Genomic DNA, 25960 nt, shown 5'->3' on the forward strand with positions numbered 1-25960 from the left:
TTGGTGATAGAGATTTTGGTTTTGTTTATATTGTTCATTTGTATGATAGGACAATTAGAAACCAGTGTAGGGATTGCAATCTATGATGGAAAGCAATATGTTAGATGTGCATCCTCACAGAGTGGAGCTGTGGATGCCAATAGTTAAGACAGTGCCACGTCCCGAAATTCTTAGTGTAATTATGTTAATAGATTCTGATGGACTTTATAGGCACTACAATACACACGTATTTAAAATGTGAGCTTCAATTGCTACATCAACAAACACCAAGCCCAACCAGGTAATAATGGCCGTAATATTTTGGCGCACCTAGTATGATTGATTACAATAGGGCTTTATTGGTGGCATAGTTGATGGTTATGATCGTTGGGGTAGTATGGTAATGTTCACCATTATTTTTATTAATAGTGAAATAACAAATGTATACTTTTTTAACCACTTCAGTCCCGGGAGGTTTATCCCCCTTCACGACCAGGCCATTTTTTGTAATATGGCACTGCATTACTTTAACTGACAATTGCGCGGCCATGCCACGCTGTACCCAAATAAATTATGTCCTTTTTTTCCCACAAATAGAGCTTTCTTTTGGTGGGATTTGATCACCTCTGCAGTTTTTTTTTTGTGCTATAAACAGAAAAACCCGACAATTTGGGGAAAAAAACACATTTTTTAACTTTCTGCTATAAAACATATCCAATAAAAAATATTAAAAGTCACATTTCTTTATCAATTTAGACCAATATGTATTCTGTTACATATTTTTGGTAAGCGTATATTGAGGGGAGGGGAGACTATAGACATAGTGGGGAGGGGAGAATATGGATGTGGTGGTGCTGGGGGGGGGGGGGTGGGGGGGGATGTGGATATGGTGTGGAAGAGAAGAATGTGGCTGAGGGAAGGAGGGATGTGAATGTGGTGGGAAGAGATGAGAATGTGGTGGGGAGGAGAGGGGAAAATGTGGATGTAGTGGGGACGGGTAAAATGTGGATGTAGTGGGGAGGGGGAAATGTGGATGTAGTGGGGATGGGGAAAATGGGGGGATGTGGTGGGGAGGGGGAAAATGTGAATGTGGTGGGGAGGGGGGAAATGTGTATGTAGTGGGGAGGGGGGAAATGGGGATGTAGTGGGGAGGGGGAAAATGTGGATGTGGTGGGGAGGGGGAAAATGGGGAAGAAGTGGGGAGGGGGGAAATGGGGATGTGGTGGGGAGGGGGAAAATGGGGATGTGTTGGGGAGGGGGGAATGGGGATGTGTTGGGGAGGGGGAAATGGGGATGTAGTGGGGAGGGGGAAATGGGGATGTGTTGGGGAGGGGGAAATGGGGATGTGTTGGGGAGGGGGAAATGGGGATGTGGCGGGGAGGGGGAAAATGGGGATGTAGTGGGGAGGGGGGAAATGGGGATGTGTTGGGGAGGGGGAAATGGGGATGTGGCGGGGAGGGGGAAAATGGGGATGTAGTGGGGAGGGGGAAAATGGAGATGTGGTGGGGAGGGGGGAAATGGGGATGTGGTGGGGAGGGGGAAATGTGGATGTGGTGGGAGGGGGAAAATGTTGATGTAGTGGGGAGGGGGAAAATGGGGATGTGGTGGGGAGGGGGAAAATGGGGATGTTTTGGGGAGGGGGGAAATGGGGATGTGGTGGGGAGGGGGAAAATGGGGATGTAGTGGGGAGGGGGAAAATGGGGGTGTGGTCGGGAGGGGGAAAATGGGGATATGGTGGAGGAGGATAGAATCTGGACGTGGCTATGAAGGGGGAATGTGGAAATGGTGTGAATGGGGTGGGGGGTGAATGTGGTGGGTGAAAGGGAAGAAAAAGGATGCAACGGGGAAGGGGAGAATATAAATATAGTGGGAAGAGAAGCATATGGGCATATGGAGGTGGTGGTAGAGTGGGTATAGTTGGGAAAAAGGAGAATGTGGCTGAGGGGAATAGGGATGTGAATGTGGTGGGAAGGGAGGAGAATGTAGCTGTGGTGGGAAGGGGGGTTGTCTGGATGTGGTGGAGGGGGGGGTAGAAAGTGGATGTGGTGGAATGGGGAGGGGGCTGTGGAAATGGGGGGAGCATGTGAATGTAGTGGGGGAGGGGAGAAAATGTGGATGTGATGGGAGGGGGGGGGTGGATGTGGTGGGAAGGGGGAGGGAGAGTGGTTATGATGGGGGAAGGGGGGAAATGTTGCTGTGGCATTAAGTGTGACAACAATGAATTTGATGAAGAAGGGAGACAAATACGGCTGTGGTGGGGGAGGGAGGTGAATGTGGATTTAGTGGTGGGTTGGGGGGGGGGGAATGTGACTGTGGTGGACAGGGTGGCAAATGTGGATGTGGTGGAAAGAGGAAAATGTGAATGTGGCAGGGGAGGGGGAGACTCTGGCTGTAGTGGAGGAAGGGAGAACATGGCTGTCGGGGGGAGGGGGAACTGTGATCTTAGGCCTCTGGTGCACATTTTTATATGGGATATCGGACATTTGACAGCTGTAAAATGTTTCATATTTAAAACAAAAACATAAATTTTTTGCTTATTCTATCTTTCAGCGACTATGGCTACGAGAGGCAAGGGAAGAACCAGTGCACAGCGGCATTTTGGTTTAACCCAGCTTCCATTTCCAGAGACTGCGGCCAGGGTCAGAGCTATCTGAAGAGCAGCGGGTAAGGCCATAGTCATGGCAAGAATCTCTGATCATATTGGTCATTATGTTACTCTTCCCGTGTGTTAGAAAATCTCAAGAGAGAAAAATACAAACCCCTCAACCAAGCCCCTGACAATCAAACCAAGATAAACACATTTTTGACTGTTCTATGCTGCATTTCTTCAGAGTAAGTGCCGGTTCACATTGGTGCAATGCGGGAACCCTGCAAATCCAATGGGGGTTCCCGCATCGCACCCGACTCATAGGCACACTGCCATATGCAAACTGCTGGAAGTGTCAATACAAAGTTAATGACACCCCCAGATTAGTTCACATATTGCAGTACGAACTGTCAATTCAGGCATGAATCTGATTGCATAAGTGTGAACACCCATGCGATCCAATTCTGGTGCGGACCAAAAAAAGGGTCATGCACGACTTTGGTCCAAATGCGATGCAAATTCAGCTATTCAATCTGTATGGCTGAATTTTCATCACGCAGACATTGCATGCGATTTTCAGAGCAGTGCGGTGCGAATCACATGAGATGTCTGACATCGCTATAGTGTGAACCAGCACTAAATGTTCTTTTTCAGTGAGAACCAAATGAAATGACAAATGATAAGAAAACAAACAATCTAGATTTCCCCCCAGAGGGATGTTTTCTGTTTTAGAACCAAATTAAAATGACAAGTTTCAGGGTGGGGAGCACTTAACTCGTTTACTTCTGATACAGTGCGTATCATCATGGGTATATAACTGCTGTCGAGAGAAGCAGATATCTCGGACTGAATAGATTGTCTTTATTTTCTTTAATATCCTTTAACCAGTTGCCGCCCGCCCCAAGTACATATACTGTGGCGGTCAGCCCCGGCCAGGCAAAGTGACGTACTGGTACGTCACTAGCCTGTCACTTGCTCGTGAGCCAATAGCGGGCGAGCGTGCACGCGGAGGCGTGTACCCGCCCCGGCTCGTTCCCGGGGAAGTCCGTGCGTGTGACCGACAGACCCGATGTCCGCCGGTCTCTCGCGATCGTCCTCCGTGAAGGGAGAAAGGCGGGCGGCTGATGTAAACAAGCCGCCTGTCATTCTCCCCTGTGTAGGATTGGTGATCATACGGTTCTACTATGTCTACTACACTGTTCCTACACCAGTAGCCATGTCCAATCACAGTAAGAAGAACGCCCCTAGGGACACACATAACCCCTCCTTCCCCAATAAAGTTAACCCCTTTCCTGCCAGTGTCATTTTGCAGTAACAGTGCATATGTATAGCACTGATTACTGTAGTAATGTCACTGGTACCCCCAAAAGTGTCAAAAATGTCAGTCAAGGGTCCCATCTGTCCGCCCTAATGTCGCAGTACCGCAAAAAAAAATTGCAGATCGCCGCCATTACGCGTTAAAAAAAACCCACCAAAAATGACAGAAATCTTTCCCTTAGTTAATAAACGCAATAACTTTTGCGCAAACCAATCAAAATACGCTTTTTGCGATTTTTTTTTACCAAAAATATGTAGCATAAAACAAATTGGCCTAAAATGTTAAAAAATTTTGATTTTTACATTTTTTTGGGAATTTCATATAAAAAAAATGTGAAAAATATTGTTATTTTTGCAAAATTGACGCTCTTTTTTTGTTTGTAGCGCAAAAAGTAAAAATAGCACAGGTGATCAAATTCCACCAAAAGAAAGCTCTGTTTGTGGGAAAAAAAGGACGTCAAATTAGTTTAGGTACAGTGTCGCATGACCGCGCAATTGTCCGTTAAAGTCACGCAGTGCCGAATCGCAAAAAAAGCCCTGGTCGGAATGGGGGTAAAATCTTCCGGGGCTTAAGTGGTTAAAGTTTACTCCATTGGAATATGATATGTTAGTTACAGATGGAGCTTGGTAAGCAGGATCAGCCCCTGGCTTTGCAATGTCGGGTTTCTGGGAAAATCCAACAACAAGATCTCCCTGCTGTAATTTCCAACTTTGTTCCTGTCCAACTGGGAGTTTTGGGTGCCACCACCCACCTTTGTGTATTCCATCTTCTCCTTTTACATTCTTCCTAATTTAAAATAAATCAAAAATCTAGCAGGGATGGCGGGATACCCTCATAATAGGCACAGCAAGTGTGCAGATCCAGGACCTCAGTCCAGGGATGGAGGGAGACCTTTCTAATGGGCATAATTGATGTTAAGACCCAGAAACTAATTTCAGGGATGGTAGGAGACCCTCAACACTCAACATGGGCAAAGAACAATCACAGTTAGAAGCACGCCCCTAGGGACACACTTAACCCCTCCTTCCCCAATAAAGTTAACCCCTTCCCTGCCAGTGTCATTTTGCAGTAACAGTGCATATATATAGCACTGATTACTGCAGTAATGTCACTGGTAACCCCAAAAGTGTCAAAAATGTCAGTCAAGGGTCCGATCTGTCCGCCGCAATGTCGCAGTACCGCAAAAAAAATTGCAGATCGCCACCATTACGCAATATCTTTTGCGCAAACCAATCAAAATACGCTTTTTGTGATTTTCTTTTTTTTTTACCAAACATATGTAGCATAAAACAAATTGGCCTAAAATGGTAAAAAATTTTGATTTTTACATTTCTTTTGGGGGAATTTTATATAAAAAAATGTGAAAAATATTGTTATTTTTTCAAAATTTACGCTCTTTTTTTGTTTATAGCGCAAAAAGTAAAAATCGCACAGGTGATCAAATAGCACCAAAAGAAAGCTCTGTGGGGAAAAAAAGGACGTCAAATTCATTTAGGTACAGCGTCGCACGACCGTGCAATTGTCCGTTAAACTCACGCAGTGCCGAATCGCAAAAAAACCCCTGGTCAGAATGGGGGTAAAAGTGGTTAAGCAATCACTTGAGCTGTCACTTTCTGTTGTGTTTTCAGGACAGGAAATGCAGGAAAAACCTCATCAATGGGAAACAGATGCAAAACTACCTATTAAGGATTTTAACCATGCCCTACTTTATTTAAGATACAAAAATACTTATTGCCTTAGATTTACTTTACCAATCAACTCAATATTTTATTTACATCAACTTAGTTTGAGAGCCACAGTCTTCCACAACAGTAACAGCATTGTTCCGTGCTTCTGTATTGTAGGTATCGAAGGATTGTGTCCAATAACTGCACAGATGGGCTGAGGGAACAGTACAGAGCCAAGCCACAGCAGTGCTCAGGCAAAGCCCCACAAGGTCTCCAGCTCACCACAAGTGATGGGAAGCTAGGGGTTCACCAAGGCCAGAATGTGACTTTCTTGGTCCACTTGGAGGAGGTAAGCTCAAAAATAAAGCTGGTTTCCTACCGCTACAGATGCCATTATGTGCTGGAAAGCTGTCGGGTCAATGTATTCAGATAATTCTGTAAGGGGAACACCAGAACTCATGGGTTTCAATAACATTTTGACTGTTGAAGCCAGATTGAAAATGATATTTATTTAGACAAACCTGTAGATAGGAAGACATGTTTGGAGAGCAAGTTAATCACATTACATTCTTAATCATGAAATAATTTGCTCTATCTGGCTAGGGTATCTAATACAGTTTTATACATTCTAAAACAGGTGGAACCTAGCTATCTAGTTTCATTAAAGTCACATATGAGTCTTTGGTAACATCCTTTGATATGCGGATTGGCTTTTTTAACATAGACGTGTCACTTCCAAGTTCGTTAATTGGACAGATCTTCAAAGACTTGTTACTTCCAGTAACCAACTGGACAGGTCTTCAAAAGCCTAGATAGCAATCTAACAACAGGAGGTATAAATGGCTTTTGAAGACAACAGCTGTTATACAATATGACTTTTTAAAACATATACATCCAATATATCTGCTTAATCATAAATACATGTTTGATAAATAAAATGGCTGTTCCCTTTTCCCATCAATTCCAAGCACTGAGGCTGCTTTGTATCCTGGAATCTCCTCCGTGACTCAATGGAGATGTTTATGGTAATCTTATTCTCTATTTGAAACTTAAAAGCCTAATTTTATATCAGAGAAGCCAGTTTATATCAGAGAAATACATTCCAGGTGCATCAAATCCAAAAGTGTGTAAAGCCTTGATAAGGAAAATAACAACCTCTGCTCACGGTGAAAGATTTGAAACATTTATTTAGAAGTGAAAAGTTACAAAGTAAAAGATTAGAAAGTAGAAATGGAAATATACAAAGATCCTTAAACAAGTCAAGTTTCGAGCAAGGATCTGGTGACTTCTTCATAGGGAATAGAGTTGAGCGGACACCTGGATGTCCGTGTTCGGCTAGTTCGGCCGAACTTGGAAAAAAAAGTCCAAATCCGTGTCCCGGACTTTTTTCGAACTTTACCTGGACACCGAACCCCATTGAAGTCAATGGGGACCCGAACTTTCAGGCACTAAAATGGCTCTAAAAAACCAATGGAAAGGGCTAGAGTGGTGCAAATGGCAGCAAAATGTAGTTAAGAGCATGGCAAGTTCTCTTAAAAAAAATTCCCCTTTAAATTTGTAATTTTTAAATAGCAGATTAGAACAGCAATCTGTAGTAAAATATAGCTGAACGCTGCACACAACAGACTGATAAAAATATATTTTTTTCTCCCTCCTCATCCTCCTCCTCAGTGGGCTCAAGTGAGGGCAAAAATATTGTTCACTGCACGACCCCCCACACAGCAAAATCGATGTAGATCGCTAACGGATGATTGTTCTGTCCTGTGTCTCCTATCTGTCCCTGCCTACTCTCTCCAACCTGTCCCTAAAATACTCAAATATCTTTCCCCGCCTACACTCCGACCTGTCCCTGCATTCTTTTCAGCACAATGTTGTTTTTCCCTGTCTGTCCGTAGTCAGCAGCAGCCAGCACCGTTGTGTGCTCTCTCCCTACACTACAGCAGACTGACGCACCGCGCTGTGTCTCTCGAGCTTATAAAGACCTGGGTCACATGCTTCAGCTGGCCAATCACAGCTACTAATACATTAGTAGGCATGGCTGTGATGGCGCACACCAGTTAAACGCTTGTTGATTGGCTGTTGAAAGCCCGCCATTAAAAGCGCGCCATTACATACAAAACAGGAAATAAAATTACCGAACACGGATTTTAAACCCGAACATACAGTAAAGTTTTCGGGTCCGTGTCCGGGTAACAAAAAAACAATTATCCGGTACGGAACGGAATAATACAGTCCGTGTTCGCTCAACACTAATAGGGAAGGCTTTTAAGCTGCCCTCTAAGACCTCCTAAAAGATAAAGGTTTACAAAACAGCACAGTCTTTTAAGATTTTCACAGGTAACTTATTAAAGAACAAAAGACATTCATTTCTCTTAATTTAAAACAATCTTATCATCCTAGCTACAACCTAGAGACTCTAATTTTAGAATATTAGGAGACCAACTGTCTCTCTACACACTGCAAGAAGAGACGTTCCATGGACATTGTTCTAGTAACACATTCCTCCAAGTCAAAAGACATTCTAGCAAGTAAATATGTTATTTACTGTAAAGAACCTAACATTAGCATATAGGCACCTTGTGTTATCATTTAATTTTTGATGAAACATAAAATAATTATTTTTCTTTATCCATCCCACATTTATTTTTATTTTAGAAAGCAGTCACAGCTTGTCTCTTTCCATTGAAGTATCTCTGCAGAGGTGCAACACACTTCCTTGGAGATCTAAGGCTCTCCATTCAGAGATTCTAATGCTCCCTGATGATTGGGGAGCTGTAGCTCTGACAAAGCAGGGGGCATGTTGGTCCTTTTCAGAGAGACTGTTGGTTCCACACATAGAGCGAGAGGTCCTTCTCTTCAGCATGCTGGCAGGGAGATCAAACTGTAAAACCTTTTGTTTTGATGCACCTAAATTATATTTGACCTTTTTAGCCAGAAAATCCTCTACCTCTTTCTGATTTAGTGTCACATTCTCCTGCAGTTGGCATCTCCTTGATTGACCTTATTGGACACCAAGGCAATTAGTAGGGTTTAGCTATGAAGTCAAGAAAAGTCAAGACAGGTAACAATGTGAAACTAAATCAGATAGAGACCACAAAAGGCTCATCCAACTAATACATATCAGGTGTCTTGTGCTATTTTTTTTTCGAGGCTGGACTTTCCCTTTTAAATGTTTAAAGCAGAATACATACACAGCTTGCAGTATACAGTAAAAATGTGGGGATCAATTAATAATTATGTTATTTAACATACTGCAAGCTGTTATGTACAGTATATGTTCCAATAGTTTTTTTTTTTTTTCATCCAGTTATCACTGCAATTATTTTCAAAATGTGTCCTGAAAAAACTAATTGAGAAACACGTAGACCTATGAGAACTTATCTCCACATGGCTTCAAATTATGTGATAGTTGAGAAGCAAGTGTTATAATCACCTTTTTTGTGTGTGCTTGATAGGAAGCAGTGGGTATAACTTGCAGTATATCAACAGATTACCTTATATAGGCCATTAATGTTTCTATGTAATTTATTTACATGTGTTTTTATGAAGTTTATGGGATAAAATTTGTTGATGATCTTATATTAGTGCTTGTTCCATTCTGTGCCAGTAAAGTCTGATTTTTTTCTATTAAGTATTATGCTTAAAGGGTTTCCTTCACATTCTATGGTTCCCTGCCACAATGCAAAAACATTCTGTTAAACTCCTCAGCATTGTGTCCAGGAGAAAGACTGTAGGCTCATATGCGAGCATTGACTGAAGTGTTGGGTCGGTGTTGCACCTTATTGGCGTTGTTCAGTTGACATTCCATGAACCAAGACTTAATCTTTTGGATTCTTGTTTACAGGCTCTCATGGCTAGAGCTGTAGCATGCAGATGTGCCAATGCACCCACCTTCGGGTAGCACTCCAGTGTTTGTAATAAAGTGATTGACATTACCGCTGCCACCTTGGAACATTAATGTCATTGGCCAATGGCCAACCAGAGAGGCTCTCTTTTGGATGGACCCTACCAGCTGCAGTTTTGTCACATGCCCTAGGCTGTGAAATACTGGAGGACTGTTTAGATGGTCAGAGCGGTATGGGGGCTTCTCTGCATGTTTAAGAGAATAACATGTTTCAGTAGTTAACTTAGTACAGTTCAGTTCAGTAGTAACTTTTCACACTACCAACAAATTGCAACAGCACAATCACTCTTTTGCTTGGTAGTCTCTCTTACCAGGATGTCTTTCACAAGGCAGTCTCTCCTTAGCCAGGTTATGTTTTACATGGAACTAGCTCTCTAGCCAGGCTATCTATCACATAGAAGCCTCTATCTCTAGCAAGACAGGTAAACACATGGTGTTCGCTCGCATCAGGAAAGCAATGAGGGCAATATGGATGAAAGATGCAGCTTGTGATAACCATTGGCAAATAGAAATCCTTAAAATTGTCCACTTTAATGCTGGAGTATGCTCTATTTTGCTGTCAGCATTCAGTGATACAGCTTTCTGCTCTACTTCCTGAGATCATGTCCTGCATCACTGGCTCCCCCCCCCCCCCCTTACTTATTACACCACAGATACTTGGCTTCATCAGATGGAATCCCTCTGATTGCATTGTTTTGCAAACCCCTGCTAGCCAGGCAATTAATGACAGTGTTTATCTAGCTAGGGAGTTGTTTGCATTGCAGTCTCTCTTTAGCCTAGATATCTTTCACATACTAGGCTCTTTCTTGCCAGGTTGTCTTGTATATGGTACTCTCTCTCTATCTTTCACATAGCATTCTCTCTCTAGCTAGTTTGTCTTTCACATGAAAGCCTCTTTCTGGAGAAACTACCTTTCACATGGTAGCCTCTCTGTAGCTAACCTGTCCCACACATGGCAATCTCTCTAATAAATCAATCTTTCCATTTATGATCTCTATTTAGGTAGGCAACCTTTCACATGGCAGTCGCTCTGCCATGGCAGTCACTCTGTAGCCAGGACGTCTATTGGTGGTTTCTCACTTTGGACAAGCTGTCATTAACAAGGCAGTCTCTCTCTATTTTATATTGCAGTCTCCCTTTAGCCAGGCTGGCTTTTACATTACAGTCCTGCTCTAGTCTGACTGTCTTTCACATGGTAGGTCCCCCTCTAGCCTCCCTTTTTTACATAGCAGGCTTTCTCAGGTTGCCTTTTACATGCCAGTCTCTTTTAAGCCAGGAGAAGATGAGATTTTCTCTAGCTGGGCAGAATTCCAAATGACAGTCTCTCTCTATTCAGACAAGCCTTTACATGGCAGTCTCTCTCCATGAAAGTCTCCGTCTAGCCAGGCTATTTTTCATATGGCAGTCTCTCTCTATCCAGGCAAGTTTCACATGATAGTCTCTCTCTCTCTCTCTCTATCCAGACAAGCTTTCTTGCGGCAGCTTTTCTCTAGCCAGGCTATTTTTCACTTGGCAGTCTCTCTCTAGCCAGGTTTTTTTGTGGTAGTCTCTCTGTACGCAAGCATTCACACAGCAGTCTCTCTCAATCCAGGCAAGCTTTCACGTGGTAGTCTTTCTTTAGCCAGACACGCTTTCTCATGGCAGTCTCTCTCTATGTATACTAGCTTACACATAGCAGTTTCTTTCTAGCTAGGCAGGTTTCACATGGCAGTCTCTCTCTAGCTAGACAGGCTTTCACATGGCAGTCTCTCTCTAGCTAGACAGGCGTTGACATGGCAGTCTCTCTCTAGCTAAGCTATTTTTTACATGGCAGTCTCTCTCTATCCAGGTAAGCTTTGCATGTGGCAGTTGTTCTCTAGCCAGGCTATTCTTTACATGGCAGTCTCTCTCTAGCCAGGCTATTTTTTTTTTTTTTTTTAATGGCAGTCTCTATCTATGCAAGCTTTTGCACAGTAGTCTCTCTCTAGCCATACAAGCTTTCACATAGCAGTTCTCTCTAGCTAGGCACGTTTCAAGCTTTTACATGATATTCTTTTTCTAGCCAAGCCATTTTTCACATGGCAGTCTCTCTCTAGCCAGACTAGCTTTCGTATGGCAATCTCTCTCTAGCCAGGATGAAGTTCATATGACAGTCTCTTTGTAGCCAGGCCATCTAGTATATGGATGTCTCTCTTTGGCCAGGCAAAATTTCACATGACAGCCTCTCTCTAAGCAGGCTATCTTTCACATGACAGTCTCCCTCTAGCCAGACAAGCTTTCACACGGAAGTTAATCTCTATCCAGACACGCTTTCACATGGCATTCTCTCTCTATCCAGACAAGCTTTCACATGGCAGTCTATCTCTACTCAGACAAGCTTTCACATGGCAGTCTCTCTCTATCCAGACAAGCTTTCACATGGCAGTCTATCTCTACTCAGACAAGCTTTCACATGGCAGTCTCTCTCTATCCAGACAAGCTTTCACACGGAAGTCTCTCTCTATCCAGACAAGCTTTCACATGGCAGTCTCTCTCTATCCAGACAAGCTTTCACATGGCATTCTCTCTCTACTCAGACAAGCTTTCACATGGCAGTCTCTCTCTACTCAGACAAGCTTTCACATGGAAGTCTCTCTCTATCCAGACAAGCTTTCACATGGCAGTCTCTCTCTATCCAGACAAGCTTTCACATGGCAGTCTCTCTCTACTCAGACAAGCTTTCACATGGCAGTCTCCCGCTAGCCAGACAAGCTTTCACATGGCAGTCTCTCTCTATCCAGACAAGCTTTCACATGGCAGTCTCTCTCTACTCAGACAAGCTTTCACATGGCAGTCTCTCTCTATCCAGACAAGCTTTCACATGGCAGTCTCTCTCTATCCAGACAAGCTTTCACATGGCAGTCTCTCTCTACTCAGACAAGCTTTCACATGGCAGTCTCTCTCTACTCAGACAAGCTTTCACATGGCAGTCTCTCTCTCTACTCAGACAAGCTTTCACATGGCAGTCTCCCGCTAGCCAGACAAGCTTTCACATGGAAGTCTCTCTCTATCCAGACAAGCTTTCACATGGCAGTCTCTCTCTATCCAGACAAGCTTTCACATGGCAGTCTCCCTCTAGCCAGACAAGCTTTCACATGGCAGTCTCCCTCTAGCCAGACAAGCTTTCACATGACAGTCTCTCTCTATCCAGACAAGCTTTCACATGGCAGTCTCTCTCTAGCCAGACAAGCTTTCACATGGCAGTCTCCCTCTAGCCAGACAAGCTTTCACATGGCGGTCTCTCTCTATCCAGACAAGCTTTCACATGGCAGTCTCTCTCTAGCCAGACAAGCTTTAACATCAAAGTCTCCCTCTAGCCAGGCCATTTTTTACATGGCAGTCTCTCTCTAGTCAGGATATTTTTTACGTGACTGTTTATCTCTAGCCAGGCCATCTAGTATATGGATGTCTCTCTTTGGCCAGGCACAATTTTACAAGACAGTCTCACTTTAACCAGGCTATCTTTCACATGAGAATCTCTCTCTAGCCAGGCAAGCTTTCACATGGTGGTCTCTTTTTAGCCAGGCACTTGTTCACATGATATTCTCTCTCTAACCAGGCTTCCTTTCGCATTCTAATCACTGTCTAGCCAGGTTGTCTTTAAATAGCAGTTTTTCAGTCAAGACAATCTCCCTCTGATTGACCGCTGTTGAGGATGACAGCCCCAGGGTTTTGCTCCCGCAAGTCTGGAAAAGGAGTGATATTGCCCACATTCCAAAACGCTGGACAGTCCAGGTCTATGTAAACTGGACCTTCTTTATATATTTCATGGCTAGCGAGAAAATACACATGCAAAATAGCTTCTGCCATTGTTTGTACAGAGAAATACTTAAATTGATTTACCTGTTTATTTAAACAAGCTGGGGGTTACGGAAGAGGTGACGTTTCTACATTTCTTTGCAAGAATATTTTATTTTCAGGCATTTGTCACGATCACCAGTCGTGCTAGCTTTTTTTTTTCAGTTATTCAAATAATCTGGAGGAACACAATAAGAAATTGAGGTGAAAGCCAGAGTGTAGAAATCAAACAAACATAATTATGAGAAATACCAAATGCAGCAGATACAGTATACAAGGATTGATCTACAAAATATTGCGCACTTCTTGGATACAGATAGGGCTACGTTCTCATTTTGTTGAAAGGGTCATTACCTGCAGGTTCTTGTCTAGTTTGTATTATTTTGCTCATTAAAAAGTTCATTACATTTAGTTGATTGGAAATATAATTTATAGCCTAGAACTTTTAAAGTTGATGCTATGAGTGGACCTTAGAGGGTCGAAATTTAAAAACTGCCATTGTTGACTTCATCTTTGTTTACTCACTAGTGAGCTACTGATCTGGACCAAGCATGCAACCAGTGAAGTCAAAGCTGTTTCTCTTTATCAGTGGTCTCCAAACTGCAGCCCGATGTAGCCCTTTGCTTGCTGTTATCTGGCCCTTGGGGCGCTATTTCTCCCACCAATACGAGGCACTATTCCTTCCACTGACACCAACAAAGGGACATGATTGCTGTCACTGATACCAACAATAGGGCACTAATCCAACCAAAGACATCAACAGCAGGGCACTATTATTCCCACTGACACCACTGATGGGGCACTATTCCTTCCCCTGATACTAATGATGGGACACTATTCTTCCCAGTGACACCAATGATAGGACACTATTCATCCCACTGACCCCAATGATGGAGCACTATTCCTCCCACTGACACCAATGATGGGGCACTATTCCTCCCACTGACACCAATGATGGAGCACTTTTCCTCCCACTGACACCAATGATGGGGCACTATTCCTCCCACTGACACCAATGATAGGGCACTATTCCTCCCACTGACACCAATGATGGGGTACTATTCCTCCCACTGATACCAATGACAGGGCACTATTCCTCCCACTGACACCAATGATGGAGCACTTTTCTTCCCACTGACACCAATGATGGGGCACTATTCCTCTCACTCACACCAATGATGGGACACTATTCTTCCCACTGACACTAATGGTGGGGCACTATTCCTCCCACTGACACCAATGATGGGGCACTATTCCTCCCACTGATACCAATGATGTTGGTCTATTCCTCCCACTGACACCAATGATGGGGCACTATTCCTCCCACTGACACCAATGATGGGGTATTCCTTCCTCCTAGCACAAACCCTCCTCGCCAAATTCCCCCTCAAATTCCCCCAAGAAAAAAATGAAGATTTTTGTACAAACCCCCCCCCCCCCCCAAATATTACAGTTTCTAGCACAACCCCCCCAAGTTCCTGTTCCTAGCTCAAATCCTCTTCACTCCAATTTAGGAAGGTGCCCTAGAACACCTTCCTAAATTTCTCCTCCTAGAACAATTATTATCCCCCGTCACCCTCCCCCTTCTCCAAATTTCCTCTCCTAGTACAACCCCCCCCCCCCCAATCTCCTCATGATGGCGCTTTCCACCACCTCACATGATATCACAGTGACCAGGGCAGCCACCCATCCTGCCCACCCCTTGTACCGGCCCTGATTTCCCCATTCCCTGGGGATCAGAATACATTAATAAAAATGGAAGTGAGACTTTTTATAGAAGCTCCGGGACTAATAGATTTGGCCAGGGCCAGTTGTGTCAAGATATACCATTGATCTCCAGTCTAATGACTTCATCAGATCCTTATTTTATAATGGTATCCAGCTACCAGGGATATCCTTTCATGAGCTGCAGGTACAGTTCAGGTCAGATGTACACATTTTGATGGAATTCCTAGGGCAGAATCTATATTTTCCACTGTATACTTACTAGAAGAGATGATAGAAAGTGCTGAAGAAGTGCAGCACGGAAGGGCACAGAACAAGGGGACTTTTCATTAAAAATCATGAAAGTCTTACTTTAGTCACACAGTTCTATTACACAACTCCTTCCCTATACTCCTCACTCATAACTTTAATGGTAGCGCTCGCTGAACATGTGTCATAAATGGATTTGCGTAGAAGTCACCTTATTCCACTCGAGAAACCTCATTTCCACTTTAATTTATATTCATAAACTTGCAGATAGGGACATTGTCTGAGCCAAGTGAATCGCTTTCAGTATTTCATAGCCTGGCACCCCATAATAAGTCAGCCAGTGCAGATGTTTGCATTTTTCCTACCTGAAGTCTATGCAAAGTATTCCAGATACTGGTACCATTAAAGCTGCACTCTGGCCAGATATTAAAGATTTTTAAAGATTTAAAGATTAACTCCAGACTCACCTTCAGCCTTGTAAAGACTCCTCTCCTGTACTGAAATTGCTTACTCTGATTCCATTGCATACTGTGAGCTTCTCAGTAAGCAGCAAATCAGATAGAGCCCTCCTCATTTCATGGCTGGAGGACATCTGGTAGCATCTAGCCCAATGGTCTCCAAACTGCAGCCCGGAGGCCGGATGCGGCCCTTTGTTGCCTCTTTCTAGCCTTTGGGGTAATATTCCTCCTACTAATACCGGACACTTTTCTGCCAACTGACACCAACAATTGCGCACCATTTCTGCCACTAACACCAACAATGGGGAACTATTCCTACCAATGACACCAACAATGGGACACTATTCCTCCCAATGATACCAGCAATGGGGTACTATTCGTTCCACTGACATCAATGATGGGGCACTATTCCTCCCTATGATACCAAGGATGGGGCGCTATTCCTTCCACTGATACCAACGATGGGGCACCATTCCTCCCACCGATGCCAACGATAGGGCACTATTCCTATGATAAAAATGATGGGGCACTATTCCTACCAATGATACCAATGATGGGGCACTATTCCTTCCAATGATACCAATGATGGGCACTATTCCTTCCAATGATACCAACGATGGGGCACTATTCCTCCCACTGATACCAACGATGAAGCACTATTCCTCCCAATGATACCAATGATGGGGCACTATTCCTCCCAATGATACCAACGTTGGGGCACTATCCCTCCCACTGATGCCAACGATGGGGCACTATTCCTCCCACTGGTACCAATGATGGAGCACTATTCCTTCCACTGATACCAATGATGGAGCATTATTCCTCCCACTGATACCAATGATGGGGCACTATTCCTCCCACTGATACCAATGATGGAGCACTATTCCTCCCACTGATACCAACGATGGGGCACTATTCCTACCAGTGATACCAATGATGGGGCACTATTCCTCCCACTGATACCAACAATGGGTCACTATTCCACCCACTGATACCAACGATGGGGAGCTATTCCTACCAATGATACAAACAATGGGGCACTATTACTCCCTATTATCCAAACGATGGGGCACTATTCCTAATAATGATACCAACAACAGGGCACTATTCCTTCCCCTAATAATAATAATATCCAGAAAAATGCATTTAAAAAAATGTATAAATTGATTTGCATTTTAATGAGTGAAATAAGTATTTGACACCCTTACAAAACACAACTTAGTACTTGGTGGATAAACCGTTGTTGGCATCCACAGAGGTCAGACAATTCTTTTAGTTGGCCACCAGATTTTCACACATCTCAGGAGGGATTTTGTCCCACTCCTCTTTGCAGATCCTCTCCAAGTTAAGATTTCCTGGCTGACGTTTGGTAACTCGAATCTTCAGCTCCCTCCACATATTTTCTATGGGATTAGGGTCTGAAAACCAGGACCTTAATGTGCTCCTTTGTTGCTTTGGCCGTGTGTTTTGGGTCATTGACATGCTGGAATACCCATCCACAACCCATTTTCAATGCCCTGGCTAAGGGAAGGAGGTTGTCACCCAAGATTTGACGGTACACGGCCTTGTCAATCGTCCCTTTGATGCGGTGAAGTTGTCCTGTCCCCTTAGCAGAAAAACACCTTCAAACCATAATGTTTCCACCTTTATGTTTGATGGTGGGGATGGTGTTCTTGGGGTCATAGGCAGCATTCCTCCTCCAAACACGGTAAGTTGAGTTGATGCCAAAGCCCTCGATTTTGGTCTCATTTGACCACAACACTTTCACCCAGTTACATAGTTACATAGTAGGTGAGGTTGAATAAAGACAATAGTCCATCCAGTTAAACCTGTGTAGGTGTGTGTGGTTGTAATCATCTCACATACCCCTGGATGTTCTGATCCTTGAGATGCACATCCAATAGTCTTTTGAAAGCCACCATACTACCCGCAGAAACCACCTCTTGTGGTAGAGAATTCCACAATCTTGTAGCCCTAACAGTAAAGAACCCCCCACGTTGCCTGAGGTTAAAACGCTTCTCCTCTAATCGCATTGTATGCCCCCGAGTCCTCATGCAATCCCTTCGACTGAACAGCTTTTTTTCTAAGCTGAGATCACCATTGAGATATTTATAAATTGCTATCATGTCCCCCCTCAGGCGTCTCTTCTCCAGGGAGAATAAATCAAGCGATTGCAGACGCTCTTCATAATCAAGGTCCTCCAATCCCCTAACCAGTTTAGTTGCCCTTCTCTGGACTTTCTCCAGCTCCAACACATCCCTTCTGAGGACTGGCGACCAGAACTGGACAGAATACTCCAGATGCGGTTGGACCAGAGTTTTATAAAGTGGAAGGATTATAGTCTTATCTCTGGAATACATCCCTTTCTTTATGCATGCTAATATTCTGCTAGCTTTGGCAGCTGCCGCTTGACATTGCATGTTGTTGCCTAGTCTATCATCAACCAAGACTCCCAGATCCTTCTCCATTTTTGATTCCCCCAAGGGTTCCCCTCCTAACGTGTATTGTGCTTTTATGTTTCTAGTCCCCAAGTGCAAAACCTTACACTTCTCTACGTTAAACCTCATTTGCCAAGTCGTTGCCCACTCCGTTATTTTGTCCAGGTCATCCTGTAGGATATCTGCTTCATGCTGTGAAGTTATTGCCCTGCCCAATTTTGTGTCATCTGCAAAAACTGCTATTGAACTACTGACCCCGACCTCAATGCTGTTTATGAATAAATTGAACAAGGTTGGTCCCAAGACTGAGCCTTGGGGGACCCCGCTTACTACCTCAGACCAGTCTGAGTATGCGCTGTTTATTACCACCCTTTGGACACGCCCTTTTAGCCAATTCCATATCCAAAAGCAAACCCTGCTGTCGATACCTGCAGACCTTATTTTATAAATTAAGCGCTTGTGGGGAACTGTATCAAACGCCTTAGCGAAATCTAGGTACACCACATCCACTGGTCTGCCCCTATCTAGCTCACAGCTCACCTCCTCGTAGAATGCTAATAGATTGGTTTGACAAGAACGCCCATTTGTAAACCCGTGCTGGTTATTACTGATGATGTTGTTGTCTTTAGCAAACTCTACGATATAGTCCCTTATCATCCCCTCCAGAAGTTTACATACTATCAATGTCAAACTGACAGGCCTATAATTTCCCGGGACATGCCTCTGACCCTTTTTGAATATCGGAATCACGTTAGCCTTCCTCCAATCTCCTGGTACATCTCCTGTCCTAATACTGTCCGCAAAGATCAGGAACAGTGGTCTGGATATAACCTTACTGAGTTCCTTGAGTACTCTCGGATGTACGCCATCCGGGCCTGGTGATTTGTTTGTGTTAAGTTTATCCAGCCTTTCCCTGATTTCACCCTCTGTTAGCCATAATGGCAAGTCCTGTGTATTACTACTAACCAAACAGTCATGGACAGTGCCTTCTGCATCATTCAAATGTTCATTAGCAAACTTCAGACAGGCTTGTACATGTGCTTTCTTGAGCAGGGGGACCTTACAGGTGCTGCAGGATTTCAGTCCTTCTCTGTGTAGTGTGTTACCAATTTTTTTCTTGGTGACTATGGTTCTTGCTGCCTTGATATCATTGACAAGATTCTCCCGTGTAGTTTTGGGCTGATTCCTCACCATTCTCATGATCACTGAAACTCCACGAGGTGAGATCTTGCATGGAGTCTCAGACTGAGGGAGATTGACAGTGTTTTTGTGTTTTTGTGTTTCTTCCAATTGCAAATAATCGCACCAACTGTTGTCACCCTCTCACCAAGCTGCTTGGCGATGGTCTTGTAGTGTAGGTCTACAATCTTGTCCCTGACATCCTTGGACAACTCTTTGGTCTTGGCCATGGTGGAGAGATTGGAATCTGATTGATTGCTTCTGTGGACACGTGTCATTTATACAGGTAACAAGCTGAGATTAGGAGTGCTCCCTTTAAGAGAGTGCTCCTAATCTCAGCTCGCTACCTGTATAGGAGACACCTGGGAGCCAGAAATCTTGCTGATTGATAGGGGATCAAATACTTATTTCACTCATTAAAATGCAAACTCAATCTATAACTTTTTTTAAAATGCCTTTTTCTGGATTTTTTTTGTTGTTATTCTGTCTCTCACTGTTAAAATAAACCTACCATTACAATTATAGACTGATCATTTCTTTGGCAGTGGGCAAATGTACAAAATCAGCAGGGGATCAAATACTTTTTTCCCCTCACTGTAGGTGGCAATTGGTTAAAGTTGAACTCTAAAGGAACTTTTCCACTGCATGGTACGGCTCGGTTTGCCGCTTTTCCACTGCATGGTACCGCATGGTACGTGTTAGAATGGTTCGGTACGGTTTGGTACAGCGGCGCTTTTCCACTACATGGTATGGCTCGCTTAAACAGTACCACCTCGGTTGGGGTTCCAAGCGGGCTGTACCTATACCATATCCCTCAATCCTTTGCATGCAGCCTTGATTGTTTGTCACTACTAGTGTTAATTTTGGCAGCAAATTTCAATTTAGTTTTAGTCTTAGTCTTAGGACTAAAATGGCATTTTAGTTTTAGTCCCATTTTAGTCTTCTGCAAGTGTTTTAGTTTTAGTCGTATTTAGTGGACTAAAACTCCAGTACATTTTAGTCAACTAAAATGTCCTACATTTTAGTCGACTAAAACTCATTTTAGTCATCTATAATTGAATGGGTGTAGTTCAATTGTAATTTGTAATGCATTATTTAAGCATTTCTCTACAATTTCCAAACTCATTATATACTACTACTGGTCCTGGAGTGAAAAATCTAATATGTTATTATTTATGGTATTAGGCTTTGAGCATGCACCAGTGTTAATTTTGGCAGCAAATTTCGATTTAGTTTTAGTTATAGTCTTTTGACTAAAATGCCATTTTAATTTTAGTTGTATTTTAGTTTTAAGGCTAAAATGCCATTTTAGCTTTAGTCGTATTTTAGTCATCTGAATTGTTTTAGTTTTAGTCGTATTTTAGTCAACTAAAATTGTGTTAATTTAGTCGACGAAAACGTTTTAGTCGGTTTTAGTCGACAAAATTAACACTGGTCACTACTAGCCACTGATTGGTCAGAGAATCGTTGTAATCCCACCCATTACTACTTTAGTGGAAAAACAAACTGAGCCGAGCTGGGCCAAGCAGTGCCAAGTGGAGCCGAGCCAGTACTCACAGTGGAAAAGTGCCATAAATACACATATGAAATACAGAGAATTTGTATTTCTGTCCATCCAGTCCTGGGATTTACACAGTCCTGCCACACCCCTCAGTGACCCTTACAGGTCTTGTCCCTCCCCCAGCTTGTGACTGGGCAGTGAAAGGAGAAGCAGCAGACTGATGGGGTCATCTCTCTGTCACTCCGATTTTACCTCCCATCAGCATGTTCTTTACTAACAAGTGCTTGGCAGCACAGCTGATTCTGGCAGTTAAGGAGTTGACAGCAATATTGGATGCCGGGACAAAGGTAATTTAGTCGCGGATTTTTTGGATGCAGAGCCGTTACAGCTTCTGCTGGATATAACAAGTTCCACTACATTAGCTCTTGGCTCCAAAAACTCAGCCCAGAACATCTGGACGTGAGAATTTTGGAACCAAGAAGAAATGTTAATCTCACTGTAAGCACCCATGTCTTCCTCCGACTATCACCTGTCCCCAACACTCCTTTCCCCCAGACTAGCCTACTTCCTAAGGTTAACCCTTAAGGTGGTTGTAAACCAAAATTATGTTTTGCACATATCTAGGTAGGACATTCCTTCCCATAAAAGAATTAAAGCTGAACTCTGCAAAAAGCAAATATCATCCAAATCCATTCATCATGTGTATTCTTCCTTGAATCTCAATGGGCTTCGTGTATTTCCTCCAGATCTGTGTAGTAATCCAGTGTGAGACTTTTCCTGTAATAAAGACCGCTCACTGCTACTCTCCCTCCTTGTGCAGGCTGACTGGTCTTGTCACCGCCCCCTCCTGATGTTTTCTGTACTGGGCCCCTCCCACATCTCTCCTCTATGCACAGATATGGTGATCACAAAGTGGATTTATGTCCTATGTAGCTATGGAATATTTTTAAATTAAAGTTTTTGTACCCAGAGCTCAGCTTCAAGGATCAGGTCTCACCATCAGAGTGTGCGCGCGTTTTGCAAATTTCTGCATTTTGCATGTAAGGCAGCCAATTCATTTTAATCACTTGCCGACTGCCCGCCGCAGATATACTGTGGCAGGCTGGCTCGGCTGTGGGTATGGGTACGTCGGTTCGTGGGAGCGCTCCTAAGGGTGAGCACCCGTCGCTGGCGGTGTGCGCCAGCCCCCCCACTAGGCAGCAGGGATGCCGATCCACAGGGCCAGTAGCTGCGATTGCCACCGGGCACCCGTGATCGCTCCCCACTGAGAGAACAATGGTCTGCTGTTGTAAACACAGCCGACCGTTGTTCTCTCTGAAATGATTACAGAGCGCCTGTGATCCTTCTATACAGGATCACAGGTCTCTATGATCATTTCACAAGTCCCTCCCCCATACAGTTAGAAAACACTCCCTTAGGCTAACACTTAACTCTTTGATCACCCCTAGATTAACCCCTTCCCTGCCAGTGTCATTAGTACAGTAAGAGTCGGTTCACACCAGGGCAACTCAAAGTCGTCCCGACTTTTAGGTCGCCCGTGCAGCACGACTTCATCGCGGCTTGCAAATGTGTCAATGCAAGTCGCTCCAACTTCGCCCAGAAGTAGTGCAGGAACCTTTTTCTAAGTTGGAGCGACTTGAGTCGCCCTGATTAGAACGGTTCCATTGCACAGAATTGAGCCCTACTTGTCAGGCGACCAAGTCGCCTGACAAGTCGTGGTAGTGTGAACCAGCTCTAACAGTGCATATTTTTAGCACTGATTATTGTAGTAATGCCACTGGTCCCACCAAAAGTGTCAAAAATGTCAGTTAGGTGTCCGATCTGACTGCCGCAATGTCGCAGTCACGCTAAAAATCACAGATTGCCGCCATTACTAGTAAAACAAAAAATAAAAAGGACATAAATCTTTCCTCTAGTTTATAGACGCGATAACGTTTGCGCAAACCAATCAAAATACGCTTATTGGGATTTTTTTTTTACCAAAAATATGTAGCAGAATACATATTGGCCTAAAAGGATGAAAAAATTTTATTTTTAATTTTTTTTGGACTGTTATATAGCAGAAAGTGAAAAATATTGTTTTTTTTTTTTTTTTAGAATTGTCGCTCTTTTTTTGTTTATATTGCAATAAATAAATAAAAATCGCACAGGTGATCAAATACCACCAAAAGAAAGCTCTATTTGTGGGGAAAAAAAGACATCAATTGTGTTTGAGTAAAGCATCGCACGACCGCGCAATTGTCCGTTAAAGTAACGCAGTGCCGAATCGCAAAAAAATGGCCTGGTCATTAAGGGGGTAAATCCTTGCGGTCCAGAAAGGGTTTAAGGGCTGCCTTACATGTAAGAAACCCTTAATAGAAGTCGGGGAACCCTTTGGACAAATGGAAACATATAGTGCTGCACCCGCATGTGTTTTGGCATGCTCAAAAACACGCGTGTTCACAGATCTGTGGAGATGCTATTCAGAATTAATAACACTGTCATGTGCCTGCAAGAGGGCAGCACATCTCTGTGCAATGTTCACCGAGAGCCCTGGCTTTTCTACTAACTACTGGGAATCAGGAGGTCAGTTCCCAGTCACCTGATCGCTATGATAGCCTCTGATTGGCTATCACAGTGATCAGTCACTGTACAGCCCACCCCTGGGATTTTTTTCTCCTCTGAATGGGAAGAAAGATACATTGTAACTTTCTCTCTTTGCCAGGGGAGAAAAATGTAAACAAACACAAGTGTGGTGTGTGGGAAAAAATAAATAAATACTTTTTAAAAAATAAAATAAAAAAATAGCTAGACAAAGGTTTAATTTAGGTCAGGGTTTGTGTTAGGGTCAAGGCAAAGGTTAAGGGCAGGGTCAAATGGTAGGGTCAAAAGTCAGGATCAGTATATTTTAGGTAGGATTTTAACCACTTTACCACTAGAGGATTTTGCTGTCTTACGTCTGGGCCACTTTTTGCGATTCGGCGCTGTGCGACTTTAACAGACAATTGCGCGGTCGTGCGACGCTGTACCCAAACAAAATTTACGTCCTTTTTTTCCCACAAACAGAGCTTTCTTTTGGTGGTATTTGATCACCTGTGTGATTTTTACTTTTTGCGCTATAAACAAAAAAATTGCGTTTATTTTGAAAAAATAACAATATTTTTAACATTTTTTTTATATGAAATTCCCCCCAAAAAAATGTAAAAATCTAAATTTTTTTAAATTTTTGGCCAATGTGTTTTCTGCTACATATGTTTGGTAAAAAAAATCACAAAAAGTGTATTTTGATTGGTTTGCGCAAAAGTTATTGCGTTTACTAACTAAGGGAAAGATTTTTGTAATTTTTGGTGTTTTTTTTTTAACGAGTAATGGTGGCGATCTGCGATTTTTTTTTTTTTTTTGCGGGACTGCGACATTGCGGCGGACAGATCGGACCCTTGACCGACATTTTTGACACTTTTGGGGTTACCAGTGACATTACTGCAGTAATCAGTGCTATATATATATATGCACTGTTACTGTAAAAGTGACACTGGCAGGGAAGGGGTTAATTTTATTGGAGAGGGAGGGGTTAATGTATGCCTGGTGCTTACTGACGTGTGGGGGGGGGGGGAGGTGACTGAGTGACACAGGGACAGATCGCATGTTCAGCTATGCTGAACACTGCGATCTGTCATTCCCTGTCACTTAGGAGATCCGCCCGCTCTGTTTACACAGGCGGGCGGATCTCCAAACTAGATTCCCAGACGATCGGGGAAGAGCAGCGGCGATCGCCGCTGCTCCTCCCCTGGCCCGACTCCCGCTGTGACTGAAAACAGCAGAAGCGCCTCCGGCAGCGCGCGAGCGCCGCCTACAGGGGGAGGAGTCTAGCGACGTAGTACTACGTCGCTAGACGATAACGAGCCACGTTGCTGCAGTAACAGCAACGTGAGCAGACGTTATGTGGTTAAATAATGGCATATATATATATATATATATATATATATAAAAAAAATACTATAATTAGTGTGTTTTAGGTAGGATAAAAAACTAAATGTGCACTATTACTTCTGGGGCCTACTACGGGTACAAGCAACAAATAAAAAAAATGTGTTTGTTAAATAGCTGCGCAAATACTGTGTGACATAAAAAGTTGTAATGACTGCCATTTTATTCCCTAGGGTCTCTGCTAAGAAAAAAAACTGTAAAATGTTTGAGTTTTTCTGAGTAATTTTCTAGCAAAAAAAATATGATTTTTACATGTCAGAGAGGAGTGCCAGAATAGGTCTGGTATGGAAGTGGTTAAAAAAAAAAAAAAATTTTTGCTCTTTCACACGGGCGGTGCTCCCGACGGAGCCCGTTCTGCTCTGCGGGGGGTCGATCCGCCGATCCCCCGCTGAGCAGGCGGATGACAGCTCCGTCTCCGCTCTGTGTGCAGAGACGAAGCTGTGAGATCCCCGCTGTCATCTATGGGGAGATCGGATGAGAACGGACCGCCTGTCCGTTCTCATCCGATCCCATACAATCCGATCCTCCAGACGGATGGAAAATAGGGTTTTCATCCGTCTGGATTTCATGGACAGGATCGGAATCGGATAGCAGCGTGCGTCAGTGGAGATGTCTCCGCTGACACCCGCTGCCCCATAGGGATGTATGGAGTATCCGCTCAGGTCCGCCTAAAAAACTAACAGGCGGATCGGATCGGATCGCCCGTGTGAAAGGGGCCTAAGGCAGGCATGAATTTTAAAATCATGCACCACCAAACTGCACATTAATATGGAACCATGTGTCTTGGTGGCCGCGAACACATATGCCTTTGCTAGATGCCTTAGGAATTAATTGTACCCACATGTGTCTGCAGAAGGTAGCACATTTCTATGTGGTGCAGGACCTCTATGACTAAGCCATAATGGGCGGGTGAAAAACAATAGAAGACTTCCCCCTGCCTATACACCATTGTGTGTTTCTTGCTTTTATTTGTCTCCTGAATAAATTCAATTGCATCACCTATGGGAGTGCGGCCATCCTTTGCTTTTACTTGCATTAGAGGACATGGCTTGGGGAGCAATGCAAGCTGAGGCCGCCACATACACACACTAATACAGATCGGGCTGGGAGAGCGGCGGTTTTCACAGAAAATGTACGTATATCGCACCGCATTTGGTGTGAAATGGTCCTTAA

The 25960-nt window shown here is 43.6% G+C and overlaps 1 protein-coding gene across 2 annotated transcripts in view; it reads left to right on the plus strand.

Annotated features, from left to right (window-relative positions):
* Positions 1-25960, plus strand: part of SORCS3 (sortilin related VPS10 domain containing receptor 3) — a 1013788-nt gene that overhangs the window by 886892 nt on the left and 100936 nt on the right. For both annotated transcript variants that reach the window (XM_082267888.1, XM_082267889.1), the window contains 2 exons: positions 2530-2643; positions 5729-5900. In XM_082267888.1, coding sequence (XP_082124014.1) covers positions 2530-2643; positions 5729-5900 — 286 coding nt within the window. The remainder of the gene's footprint in view (positions 1-2529; positions 2644-5728; positions 5901-25960) is intronic.

This window comes from Pelophylax lessonae (assembly GCF_965119305.1).
Source record: "Pelophylax lessonae genome assembly, chromosome: 9".
Taxonomy (NCBI): Eukaryota; Metazoa; Chordata; class Amphibia; order Anura; family Ranidae; genus Pelophylax; species Pelophylax lessonae.